Consider the following 15297-nt stretch of genomic DNA (forward strand, 5'->3'; position numbering starts at 1 on the left):
AGTTGCAATAAAAATGCAGTAGTTAGCAATGTGTGTTCTTCTGTTATTTATACTACTATACGGTAAACAAGCTTGAATAAATAACGATAACCTTGACAATTTTATTAGTTTCTTCTCAACCATATAACACAATAATGGGTTTACAACTTTAAAGTGTTAATAGACATCAAATTTCTGTAATGTTCAGCAACACACATCCTTTTTAGTTATTTCATTCATGAATATATTTTTCATTCCACTATTGCATGTTGCATTTAAATACATTTGAAATTATCTATATAAATCCAAAACATTAAAACATTACTGCTAAAGTAAAACATATTTTTAATTAAAATTGAAATTGGTCAGACAACAGTTTGACAACAGAAGGTACGTACCTTCATGTTACATTTAAAAAGTAAGTCTAAAGGTTTATTACAAGTGATAAAAATGCTAAGGATGAAAATTTTTACACAGTATAGTTAAATTTTTTAATCTAATTCAACATTATCCTGAAATCATATCACCAAGTGTGCTTGACTAGCACGGAGTACTGAACTAAAATTCTTGCTAAGTGGCAATTTTATAAAACACTACACATTATTGTACAAATTAGTTATTGTATGAATCAAAATGTAAAAGACTGTAAAGAAACTCGTTTATTGTAATGAGCCTATAAATTATAAAATATTATAATACTACAAGATAGAACGCCAAACCAAGTCTCACGAACAAGCTTCATTGAGATTACATGCAAAATCTTGTGCCTATAGGTCATTTAGTTCTTGAGATGTCCTGCCGACAGATAGATAGACGATCCTAAAAAAAAGACATTTTTCACATTCCCTCAGCACACAAAAGAGAAATTGTGTCTGCCTACTAATTAATAGGCTTCATTGACGCTTAGCCAGATTCCACAATTGAACTTGCACTATCAAGTTTTTTTAAATATAAGTTAATGTTAATGAAAACAATACTTTTTCCAAACTGTTTTTTTTTTTTTTGACGAAGCCTTTTGAAACCGAAGGTTTTACCATCAAGGCAACTCCACAAAAAATTTTTTGGAAAAATTATTGTTTTCATTAACATTTAGTAATATTTAAAGAATTTACCAATTGCTCCAAGAGTCTTCAATTAAAGTTTTTGTTCATTAAGATAGGTTTCATAACAATATTTACATAATAGAAGTTTCAGTGAGCTAGAGGGGTACTACAACGCAAAAGTGCACTGATAACAAATCTATATGAATAAAAATGTCCTATGTTAAATCACATATGAATGACTGTACATTTGTTTACAAATTTATTTATTCTGCCATTTTCTCATTGCCATCATGGTTACCTGTAACACCAATGTAAAAATACTAACTAACACTAGCCAAATCTCATGGAGTGATATGTACCATCATCAAACTTTGTATTGCTCATATGGAAATGAAGCTTCTTGCAAATTTCAAGTCTGCAGGTTATTTCGTTTTTAAGATATCATGCAGTCAGAGAAACAGACAGACATAAAATTTCTCCAGCCTCGTGAGTGATAGGCTTTGCTAAACCTCAGCTAATCATTTAAATAAAATTCAAATAATTAAGAACACATATTAAATCTTGATATAAATGCACTTAATCTTACTTCATCGGATTCTGACAAGTCGACAGCTCCATTGGCATCATCATCCAGCTGCCGATGCAGGGAGCGGATAGCCTCCAGACCATGACGATCCATTGATGCCATTGTCAAACAGGCCAGATCATCATTGCACTGTGACTCTCCGCTACCTAGAACATAGGCTATCCTTCTCAGTGGTCTACTAGTTTAAACTTCTTATTCAATTAGACAAACATTTTTAAAGGCCTACAATAAAACATTGAGATTATAATATAAAATAAAAGGTACATTTCCGATTACATTATAAGTTTAAAACAATCTGGATAATTTAACTAAGGAACACAGCAATAGTATAAAATATATTGTATTACATATTGTACTTGAGTGTGTAATATAAATATTGTATTGGACAACTCAATAGAACACAACATATTTAGATAGTGATAAATTTTGTTTAGTAACCCGTTACAGATCCAATATGACAAAATGGTATCTCTCATTCACCTATTTATTTTACAGGTAAACAAACAAAACACATCATTCTAATTGAATACATCAACACATTAGCAGAATAATAATGTTCAACATTGTTACAAACTGTTGAACAAAAACTCTAGTTTTATAAAAACTATCAAAATTATGAACTGAATATCCAAATGCAAAAAATAAAAAGCATGCTGAGAATATACAAACATATAAATAAAGCAACTCATTAACTGGAGGAAAAAACATATCTAAAGCAAGCGTGTACACAACAAAATCTAGTTTGACAGTTTGTGGGTCTAACAAAAACTTGTGTTAAGAAATCTTTAAACACAGGCACAAAAGCTATATTGTATATTTTAAGAATTTATTTCTGTGTATATATAGTTAATTAATTTGTTTTATAATCGAGATCTGCTATAGTATAATAGCAGAGAATACCACCAATCAGGCCCTGCTAATTGTAGAGTACCATCCTCCCTACTGAGTATCTCCTTTGAATTGGGACAATCAAACAAATCCTAAAGGTTGGCCCAACCATCCAAAAACAATTGGAAAGAAACCAAGTATGAGGATGGCTGTTTTGAGTGGAAGTGAGAGGCAAACGGTTTTCTAAATATTTATAAAATCTGAAGATAACCATCATTGGCAGCCTGACCATAAGTGCTCTGAGGCTGAACTACTCCCAGTAAAAACAAGAAAAACACAAACTGAAAGTAACATGTATTTAATGAACTAATAATATAAAAATGAAAAGAATTTTAAACCAAGAAATTATCAATAGCAAAACATTTGAAGTAAGTGCTTCCATCACAGACTTCACAGATACTCGGAAACCACTTCAAGGTTTAAATGTAAATCAAGTGGCAAAATTTCAACCAATGAGAGTGTACAGAACAATGTGAGATATTGCAGGACGCACAGTTGACTAGCAGTGCGACAACAAATATCTTTGGCACCATTTCTATATGGAAGTACTATTATTTCATAGTAATTAAAGAGTATTTAAATATATTCATGATATAGAATTTCTGTGTTTGCTACAAACAGTACCATCAATTAAAGCTACAGCCAATTACGCTCATTTAGTTATGCCAGTTTTAGAATAAATATAACAATGTATCTGAAAACCCCTCATATGGTCAAATGTAGGCTAATTTAATAGAAAAAATGTCTAGACACTTTGGCAAAATAATTTAAATTGGTTACTACTTATTTACCATGCAAACATTTGTTTAAAATAAAGAAACCTTACTTGAATTAAAGTGTAAATAATATTTTGGTACTAGAATAGCGATACTTAGCAAATGCATTTATACTTAAAAGTGATAAGCTTAAATAGGGAGTGCTGATGGCTGAGCATTCAGGTTAGACTTTGGATCCAAATTAGAGATAAAGCAGGTTCAGATCCTGTCTATGACAATAACACTTATGATCATCTGCTCTCCCCCATTCTGTCTGATAAAATCCTCTCACTGGCCAGTGGCCCATGTGGATAGATAGAATAAGGCTTAAAGGAGGATTGGCCTCTGCTCTCTTAACATAAAAAATCTAGCTTTTTCGTTAAAAAATAATATCTGAAAATAACGTCATGTGTAGTTTAACATTTTTTTCAATGCTGTATATACCTCCAATAGTTTTTGGCGATTGTGTTCATCATATTTCACTTTGGCCAACCACAGTATAAAGGGGGCACATCATTCCCAGTAATTACGTCAATGCATTAATACACTGTTCGTGACAGATTCCTTGCACATAAACCGTGTGAGTGGTTAGTTAATTCAATAAAAATGCTTTAGACTTAATCCCTGTCCCTGTTAGATCACAGTAATCTATTTCTCTACAGTTGCATAGGTGGACAGCTGACGTTATGTCATACACGTCTGACTCAGGAATACTTGAGAGATGTAAAAGTTCCTTTAGTATGATACACCACAAAGCTTTTTTAGAATATCAAGTATTTCTCATAACAGATCAATTACTATACTTGTTACTACACTCGGTACTACGTATAGAACTGTTTAAATTGAATATTCTTAGAACAACAAACAGGAAAACAAACGTGTAGTGACAATAAAATAACAATTATATTTTAAAACATTCAATATTTACACAGTTAATTATAAAGGCATAGAAGACAACATTACAGTGAATATTAAAAAGTTGTAAGTAAAAAAGTTAAATATATTAAAACAATATTCACACTGACCTATATACTCATGGACAAATGGATAGGAAGATAAGTTATAATTAAAACTAATAAAGTTTTAAAATGTTAATAATGTAGTCTACACAATTTTATTTAAATAAATTTCACAATAACTTTTGTTTACAAGTTAGGCTAACACAACTAACCTAAGTTCACCAAAAACGGTAGTTTGTCTGGTCCTAGGTCAGTCCAGGAGGTTAAGACAAATGTTTCGATTGTTGTGCCACTCACTGACAGCACAGTTGGCACTGGACAGCTCAGACTCAACCCTGCTATTTATAAATAACAATCTCCCCATTGATTTACTTTATTTTCACTTAACTTCACTGTATACACTTTTCTGTCCAAATAAATCATTTGATTACAGTTTAACTCATCCTATGTTTTATATACATTACAAATAAATAACAAAGTAGTTTTTTTTCTAATAATTATTGTATAAAAACAAAGTTTTTGAATAAATAATGGTTTATTTATTATTTGGTTTTACTCACTTACTAAATATAAATAACAGTTTCTTAGATAAATCTACTAGGTTTATAATATCTGAACAATCACAACACTAGCAAATATTTTTTCCATACAATTTAATTAACTGTCATTTAAAATTAAGGATACCAGCAATTAAGGACACCTTATTTTAGTGTGAACAAGAGAGGCATCATGATTGCTGTATTGTAATGTTTATTATAAGAAATAAATACATGCAATAACATGAAATAAAAACATTTGAAGAAACAAGATTACAAGTAATATATCTTAAAAACGTACTTATATTGTGTGGCAGGAAATTCAACTATCAAAGTCAACTCTTCATCATTTAACCTTGATTTTTCAAAATGCTTGTTAACAGTATATTCCACTCTCATCAGAAAACATTCATAATTTTTCATACTTTTGAAAACCAATCATACTTGCATCATCACTTTTATCAATACTATTCACATGAAATTCAATCTCAGAAGGGCCCTACCTGGTCTAGAACAACAGTAGGTCACGACATCTATTCTCATCCTTAGTTCCTCCCCTGATTCATTTGGATGATTTGGACTAATTTGTATGGTTGGTTTACTATCTTGGTTGAGCGAAAATGCTCAGAGGACTGGAGACTTTAATATAACGAGATTCTGGGGTGCAAGTGTAATTCAATAGGTCTAGTATACTGCAGGAGACGATTGTTGGAGTAGTTGGTGGGGTTTGTTCCTTTAAGGTCACAGGTTCTTGCCAGCCTAGACATAAGGGTGTTCCACCCCCTGCCTGCTTTGACTGGAGAGGTTGGTTCAGATCTGGCTTCTCCTTCTTCCTAGGGGGGGATATGACTTGAAATTAGTGCCCTAAACTTTTCCTCATGAATCTCGACAGGAGGCGGCCCCTACTCCCAACCTTACCATCCAAAATATCCTGTCACTCCATAATTAGCGCAAAGATCCTTATAGGACTAGTTGCAATTTTCTAAGCTACTTGTCCTAAGAGAACAAAAAAAGGACCAAGGAAGTGCTGACATCTAGTATAAGACATTAGATCTACATGCACAATGAGCAGTTGTCATTGAAATACTTCTTTTGCAATATTACGGCAAACAATAGAATAAAACAGGAAAAGTATAGCAACAGCATCAGTAGCACACTTTTACAAAATTGTTATAAACGTAATATTACGTCAAAAACCATGATGGGTTAATAATGTATCTATCTAGTAAGTTATATAGTAGATTATTTTTTTAGTTAAAATACATTAAATTGGTACTGGGCCACTTTTGATGGACTCATTTCAGAGATATGATGATTCTGATATAACTTATCTTTTTATTTAAAATTGAAGCTATCAAGAGTTAACAGTATTAAAATCTAACACAAGTTATTACTTGATTTACTTACTCATTTAACAAATTAATCAAAATTTCAGTTTTCAGATTTTCCATCTTACCTAAATACAAACAAACAAAAATCCCTGGGGTCCGAATTCCAAATAAGGATATGAAATTTGGCATTGGAAACTTAATTTCAGCAAACTACCTACCTACTGAAACCAGAATCTTGATTTAATTATCCTACCTAAACTGTCAAGGCCAGAATCCTTGTGGTCCATGAACAAAATTGTGAAGAATTAAATTTGGTATTGATTTTAATAATACTATCTATACAAACAAATTTAAATCTCTGTAGTCCTGACTATACTAAAATTATACATTATACTGCCTTTGTCATTGTGCTATTACTTATATAAGTAACACTTCTTAAGCAACATTAACCATTAACTCAACACACTCTCCTTTATAGATGCTATATTCTCTATAAAATACACATTTTGTATGTCACCATCTTAATGTTGATGACTGGAGATTCTTATTATATTCCCAAGAGATTCTATTTTGCAAATATGAACTTAATAAAGCACAATATTACTAACTTTACATTTATTTTCCAATTATCTCATGCTTTAATTTAGCTGCGGAATTACTCTGCCTATTTCTAGCTTTAACGTCCAATAAAACTTTGGATCTCACTAGTTTTCATTCAATGGGCTGGGCTGTTCAGATTTTTGAATAAATCTAATAATGTTCAGTTTACTCTTTGGTAGCCTCAAATCTCACTTTAAACCAATATAAAATATTAATAGTTACTGATAATAATCTAATTGAGGATAAATTAATTAACAACAAATATGCAAAACTAAACTAACATATGGTTGTCACTAGAGTCTGTGTGCACGTAAGCCATATTGTGTTATGTAGGTATAGATGTTTAACACCTCCTGTTACATATTTTCACCTTGAGGGCTTCACATTGGTTTAACCAGGTCATTGCCACAGCTATGAGTGAGTGAGACTGACCCAGTCCTCTCCATCCAGCCATTCCCTCATCCTGCCTGTTAATACACTATCTAGAGTAACTTGGTGTTACACACATACAATACCTCAGTTACAATATTTGCATCACATTATTAACTTTCTTAATTCTTCAATTACAATACCTTACTATCATTTTTATAAATACCATAATAATTAGGTTTTATGGCTAAAATGAATTTGTTTAGATTGTGGAACAATATGATCTTTTTAAATTAATAAGCATTGAAAGTATAAATTTAAAAACAAAATTTCAATAAAACAATGATAGATTTATCGTAGATGTCTTTTATACTAAACACTAAGAGTAATAAACTTTGGAAGATTTATGTCTAATAGCATGCTTTGTAACCTAAACACGAAGAGTAATAACTTAAAAGATTTATGTCTAATACCATATTTATAACATATTAATACTCAGAAACAATAATAACAGGTAACACACAAAAACAAAGTGATATAATGCTTTTTTAAATTCTAGAACTGATGTACCCTACATATATTTGGTATCATTTTGTTCACAATGAACAACAAAATACTCCTTTATTCTATGATTAATATAAATTGTTAATGTAAATATTTAAAATTTTCCTTGGAAGTCAAAGTAATAAAAACTGGTAGTAAAAATAAAAAGGTTGTAGGGTATACTTAGGAAAGATACTTCTACTGTGAATACAAGAAATATTCCAAGATAAATAACTAAACATTCCAATTTATTCTAGTTTTATAAAATGTGTAGTTTTAATTTTTTTTATATATATATACAACATAGTAGACCTACATACACTGGAAATAATACTTGAAAATTATAATTTGTTAATATAGGACATAAATTTATTCAAACATACCAATTATATATATATATATATATATATATATATATATATATATAAATATATATATATACATTATAATTATACTATGAAACACATCACTTGATATCACAACAAACTCTTGACCCCCAAATAGAACTATATTTAATATAGATCAATAGACACGATTTACCTCAAAACAATTAGGAAAACAACACCAAGCACAGCCAATAAATATAGCATTAGTTACACTACATCACAATTTACATAAAGAAAGGGCCTAAAGAAATTGCTTTATTTAGCTGTTCATTATGTTCCCAATGGTATATAAATCAAATGATTTTTTCAAATATATGGCTTATTGCAATAAAATTATGAGTATGAACTACGCTAATCAATGGAATACTCATTGGTGCCAGTGAGATGAGACACTGTAAACAACGGTAGATCCGCTAATTGCCAGTTTGAGGCTTAAACTTGGATATACTTACGACAAATTTCATGATAGTGATTAAAAATGTGTATAAACATGTAACACTTCAAACTTATATACTTAGAGTAGCATTTACTGTACGCTAATAAACAATTTTTAACATATATATTTAGTGTTAAAAAAGAAATATACAATCATTATTATAATTAATTGTTACATTACAAATTATTTATCATACTGAGTGTGTTTAACAATTTTTCAAGAATGGAAGACAGAAATATGATTATTCTATAATTTTTCATGTTTTTTCAATGCTAATCTGAAGAAGCTTAATATAATATATAGCTTATCGGCTATATTTGCATTAGCAAATTAACATTTCAGAATTAGCTTTCTAAATTTAGTCTAGATTAACATTTAATTTAAATAACATTTCTATACCTTATTAGTTTTTATTTTACATTTTATATGGTATTTTAAATTGCGTTCAATAGGCCTGTATACTGTGTTACCATGATAAAAGCCGTATATGTGACATACATTTAATGATAAAAGCCTGTTTCAACAATCCAATATTAGGATACAAAAGAAACATAATTTATTTTCCAACCAACTAAATGTTTCTAAATTGCAATAGAGCCTGTTATTAATACACATTGACACAAGTAAATTGGAACGCGACTCCGCATCAATTGGATGATTGGTTTGAATTGGTCTGCTTTATTCAAGCTGAGACTGTTGTAGGCTCTAACAGATCTATTCAACCAATCACAAATAGCGTTACCCTTATCTAAGATTCTGGTGATCTTTCAAGGATTTTATGTTTGTTTGATGTTAGTTATTGTTGATTTTTTTGCTTAGCTGAAAGCAAATTAAAGCCAAAAGTCTAATAATTATTGGTCAGAAATTATGTTTACTGTAGCTGTCACTATTACTTAAAATTCATAAGTTAATGTGTTGTAATTTTGCAACATTTTTTCCCTTGTAAGAACTAATTTTGGACATTGAACAAAAATATTTTCCACTTAAAAGTTAAAAAATTTAATGTCCAAATGTTAAAAAATGCTAATACTATTAGCAAACAATAGATTTAATAATAATTTTGGTTTTGTTCTACTATTTAATAGAATCATTTGTTTTTTAACAATAAACAACTGGACTTATCCATTTCAGATATTATACTAAATCTTCCCATGTCGTAGATAATAAATCATTAACATAATTTATTTGTTTCTATAATGTATATAAAAATTTACATTTTGGTTAATTTTAATTGCCTATTCTCAGAAATATTAGGTAGCTTAAGTGTGCTATATTTTATGTAATATTCATTTGGTTTTAATAATATTTACATTAACAAGTCTAGTCACAAGTATTAGTTTTAAATTATTTTTTATAATTTACAAGATCTAACTATTTAAATTAAATATTTAATTCTTTATTAAAATGATTAGCTTGAATAAAAAAGCATTTTGTTACAATTTTATATACATTTTTTATATAGTAAAATTATTTACTGAACTTGTCAATGACAACAATACTCAGTACAAGGACCTTTCTTCCTCCAAGTTATAGATCATACATGTAGGGTATAGTAATTAATCCTGTTTAATAAATGTTACATTGTTATTTATCTAGTAGGCCTACAGAAAACACAAAAGATTATAATTAAATTAAAGTATAAAATAGATTCATTTTACAAGCTTCATGTCAGGTTCATAACAAGTTCAAAATTTCATATAATCTAAACTGTTATTGAGATTGTTATTAAACTAGAATGCATATACCCTAGTCACAATTAGTGTGTTTTATATAGCAAAAAGTAAAAATATAATTACTATTGAAACAATTCATAAAAGATATTTTAAATTATGAATATTTTATACTCAGGCCCTGACAATTTGAATTTTACAAACATTACAATGAGACCTATGGTGAAAACTCATAGTTTCCCATCTATCTGTCTATGATTTTTGTAGAAAGAACCAGTTATTTAACAATGGCTTGATTCAGACATCTGAAATGTGCCTACAAGTATTGGGTACTTTGGGATTATACCGACCACACCAGTATGAAGAACACAAAAATAGAAATTTATAGAAACAAACATGATAGAACGAAAAAACAACTCTTCAATTACAAAATTACAAACTTACAAGCATTTCCAGGTATTGTGATCGGTATTGTTGTCGCTGTTATCTTATCTTTCTCGAGAATCCTGATTACGGCAGGCCGCGCGGCATCACGTGATTTGCACGGTACATCATTGCCTTTCCATTACAATTCAATTTATATTTCTGATTAGCCCCTCTAGAATTTGATATTTTACTGATAGGTACTATCTCGAGGGATGTTTTTCTTTCGTCGACATAAGCGCGGCTTCGGCAGCACCGAAGGTGCTGCCGAAGCCCGCGCTGATGGCCGGAGGCACTCGCATTTTGGGTGGCGGAATGTGATCAAGAATAAAAACAAGTTTTGAGTGTTTTTTTAATAAAAAGTTTAGTTTGGTAAATGTTTGTTTTTGTTGAATTTTTGTGTTTGGAGAAAATATGTAGAGGTAAAACACGGAAGTACAACAAAGCGATGCACCAGCTGAACGGGCGGCGAGACTCTGCAATCACGTTATCTACTAGACGCTCGACTTTGACCTCTGTCTGAGGATGGGGAGGTGTTTGCGATAAGACAATTCCTGTTTTATATTGACGAAATATTGTTCTACGCTAATCTAGTAATCAGTAGAAACGAAATGTGAAATAACGATTCATGTCTGGGTGTGGTCGGTATAATCCCAAAGTACCAAGTATTGATATAACAATTAGAAAAAGGCTGTATGACTAGTCCTCAGATGAAAGTGACACTATCTCTTATGGTGGAAGTTTTTTTTTATAACAAAGAAATGAGACATAAAGAAACAACAAATAATAAAGTTTATAAGGAATTAAAAGAACAGTTTGAAAGTATAAACAGTGTCTTGAAAACAATAATGAAGAACAAACTCTTGCAAATCAAGATATTAAAAATCCTGGGAGCCAGAAAACGAGGTGGATAGTGAACTGCACCGTCATTCAAATTTAAAGTCATATTTTGAAGTGATTCGAAAGCTCATCTTTCTGATCATGGTAATGTAATTACTACATTTAATAAAATCTTGTTTAATAGAGAAAAAGAACGATAATAGAGGAAGCTTTTGTTATTTTACCAAAACAGTATCAGCTATGTGTACAATTTATTGATGTGGTGTAAAACTAACTAATTAACAAGAAAACAAAAAGTCATGTGGTTTATTCCAAAACTTAGCAAATTAAGCTTAGAGATGTTAAGTTTTATATCATAGGTTACAAAGTTGTAATAATCAGTTGGAGAAAAGTATGTATATTTAAGAATAACTATATCAATTGGCTAAAAAAGCTTATAGATTTGAAATAACGCAACCAAAATGGCAAATAATAGCTACATTACTAATTATAATACTAAGTGTAAAGCAAAATGTAATATTCATTAAAAGTTAAACATGTCAAAATAGTAAAAAGTTTGAAAAATCTATAGTGTAATAAAAAACATCTTTTAAATATATCTTTTGCCAATTCTGTCTATGTAAGCTTATTGAATAATAATAAATAATGATGAGACCAGTGCTTTACAGTTTTTAAATCAGTACCTCCTGTCTAGACCTAATAACTTAACGCATGTAAATTTAGATGGTGTAGCATTACAGATTATAATTGATTAAAATGTGTAAAGGAATTGAGTTCATCGCAATTTAAAGATTTCTATGGGTTATCTAACAATAATATTGTTAAAGATGTTATATAATTAATATTTAGAACCCTTATTATACTTATACAACAAGATGCTTCTGACAGTTACTTTTCCTACTGATCTGAAAGTTGTTAAAATCATTCTTATTTATAAGAAGGAAGTTAAATTGAGTCTTACTAGTTATGGTGCGATGTCAGTGGTGCAGTTTTTAGCAAAATATTTGTACATTACATTAAAAAATAGCTATATATTGACATAGTCGTAGCGATCTGTGCCCTTGGTTGATAGTCTTTATATTAGATCATCATTCTTGATGTACAAAAGGAGCCACATGTTAAGTTTGTGGGCCTGATTATTATAGATAATAATATTATGTGGACACCATATATTGATAGTCTATCCTTAACAAAAAACAGAAGTGGAAAATCTATCCAACGCAGAAATTGGTTTATTGATTATAAACTCCTTCAGTGTTTTTATTTGGAAACCTATCAATATTATTTTCAGATTTCTTTCCAATGTTGGTTGTTTCATCAAATTTCAATGTGTAATGATTTGAATTAATTTCACCTTTATATCCTGTGCGTAAGTATAAGATAAGATTGAGAGATTTATATAATTCACTGCCACGTGTTTAGAAATTAATATATGCAATCACAGATTTACTGCACATAAACAGTGGATATTTTAAGGTTTATGAAGTGTGCTTTGGCTGATGCATCACATTGTAGGTGGAGTATTATTCTTATGGCCATTTTTTATGGTTTTAAGATGCTGTCAAAATTTATTTTCTTTATAGCTCCAAAAGACTTAATCTAAAAACTGAAATGATAGTTAATGTAGGCCAAGTAAAATATGCGTTAATGTTTCTAATCCACAGTAAAAGTACATTTTTTACCACATGAATTCCAAAGTTGTTTTTTGTCAAAACTTTATCTACATGCCTTTTCCAGCTTAAATTTTGTTCGACTGTGAGACCAAAAAAGCACATGCTTTTCTACTCCTTGATCACCTGTGATCCGAACATAATGGTTGGTTTTTAAATTGTTTTGTTTTTAAATTCTAAATTTGATAATAAAATGTGTTTAATAAAAATTTGTGATTTTTTAAAAGTAATTATTAATATTTTTCAGTTCCACAAAAGGGTGAATTTTGATTTGTTCTTGTGTTTGATTTTATTTTATGACTTGAATCATCAGGATAAACATAAAGTTGATTGTTGCTCTTATTTAAGTTAAAATGTTATTTTATATCCTGCAGATAGATTAAAAGAGTAAAGGTCCTATCGAATATTGACCTCTGTGGGACACCATCTTTTACTAGGTGTAAAATGCTTTATTTACACGTATTTCTCTTACTGGTAGCAGATATATTAACTAGTTTGTTCCAAGTTGTAAAATGCTTTATTTACTAGTATTGGTAGAAATGTTTTAAACCAATTTTAAAATGTTTTCAATACATGAAGGTTTTTCAATTTTCCTATTAAAATTAAATCACTGACACTATCAAAAGCTTGAGAGATCCATAAATATACCTGTTGTATGTTTGCCCTTGTCAACTGAATCAATGAATGACTATGAAGGATAATTACTGCAACGCTTATGACTGATCTTACAGACCTCAAACCGTATTATATGTCATCTCACAAATTGTGTTGCATGATGTGATGTTAATTGCAAACACGCAATTTTTCAAATATTTTTAAAATTAAAGGAAACAGAATCATTTAGCCGAATGAATAAAAGAGTCCTGAACATCAAGAAAAAATCTATCAGAGCCCTAGCAGGTCTACATCACCCGGAAAGTTGTAGAGATGCTGAATCAAATCCTTGAAAATTATGACAATAGTTGCTCTATACAAATCCGTTTATTGTATCAATGGGTAGATCATTACTTTAATCATCTGTAATTAGTAATGAGTTAATACAATATCACTAGGAGGAAAGTTGCAGCTCCCTAACCAATGTGCCACGTGTACGGTACAATATAAAAATAAAACTTACTAAGGTTTTTATGGCTATGGGCAGAGGTCATAAAAATTTGAAATGGGTTTTTGAATAATAAAAAATGCCACTGGTGTTTTCTTCTGAAATTCTGAGAATTCTTTTGAAATTTGAAAGAGGATTTAAAGACTCTGAGTGAACTACCAACACCATATTATTTGATTTAGTATTGTAATAGAAGATAATTAATTTGGAATACTAATAAACATATTTTTACTGCTCGTAAAGATTGTGAGAGATACTACTAATGAAAGACTTCATGCAATTTTTACGTTTAAAATGTAGCAAAAAAATCAATCGCAACTCGATCAAAATACAAACCAAACACCAATTCATCAACAAATCATACCTGCATACATTTCTGCTCGAGAAGCAGCAGAATGAAGCTGAGCTTCACGTAAAACAGAGGAACTCCGTAATGCCTGTCCACCAAAACTACCTACATTTACACTAGATATATATGTTCTGTAAGATTTATCTAACGGTATGTTACCTTTGAATTCACTAAATCCAGAACTACCAATTTTAACACTTGATTTATCCAAGTTAGGCTGCTCCTTCTTCACTGAAGAATCACCAGACTGAGGTTCTTTCACATCACTTTGTTGTCCACAGGCATTTATTACGATAAAAACTAAAAACACTGCAGTCCGTGAAATTAACATTTTAATAACCACAGTGCCCACAAACAATTAAATCAGATTAAATTTGTTACACTGTAATAAAGGCACAACCGACTACCTACTTGGGACTACCACAACTACAAATGGTCGCTCCTAGATCATGATAATTAAGCATTATCTCTAAAGAATTTTACAAAAATTTAAAGTCCATCCAATTCTAAACTATTATTTTTTTGATGAATACGTGTTATTTAAGTAAATTAACACAAGGTTTTCTAAATTCCAAAATTCAAGGTTGCAATTGCATTGGATAACAGCCCATTACTTTACAATTCAACATGCACTAGCGCCTATGAATAAAATCAGTATACGGTAAAACGGAGAACTAATAGTTCAAAGCCTTTTGAATTGTACTACATAAAGTTGTTAAGAGTAGATGGTAACTATATATAATAAACATTATACGATACAAACTTAAATAGTACAGACTAAATACTCTAAATTTTTGTTTTCTTCCAAAAAAGGAAAGGTATAAACATATAT

General features: G+C 30.0%; 1 protein-coding gene across 5 annotated transcripts in view; it reads right to left on the reverse strand.

Annotated features, from left to right (window-relative positions):
* Positions 1-15088, reverse strand: part of LOC124357483 (stromal interaction molecule homolog) — an 87175-nt gene extending 72087 nt beyond the window's left edge. For 3 of the 5 annotated variants that reach the window (XM_046809323.1, XM_046809321.1, XM_046809325.1), the window contains exons 1-2: positions 14625-15088; positions 1609-1766 (exon numbers count right to left, since the gene is read on the reverse strand). In XM_046809323.1, coding sequence (XP_046665279.1) covers positions 1609-1766; positions 14625-14796 — 330 coding nt within the window. In that variant the 5' untranslated portion in view covers positions 14797-15088. The other 2 variants (XM_046809322.1, XM_046809324.1) reach the window with 2 other exon arrangements.
* Between the last annotated feature and the right edge of the window lie 209 nt (positions 15089-15297).

This window comes from Homalodisca vitripennis, chromosome 3, assembly GCF_021130785.1.
Source record: "Homalodisca vitripennis isolate AUS2020 chromosome 3, UT_GWSS_2.1, whole genome shotgun sequence".
NCBI lineage: Eukaryota > Metazoa > Arthropoda > Insecta > Hemiptera > Cicadellidae > Homalodisca > Homalodisca vitripennis.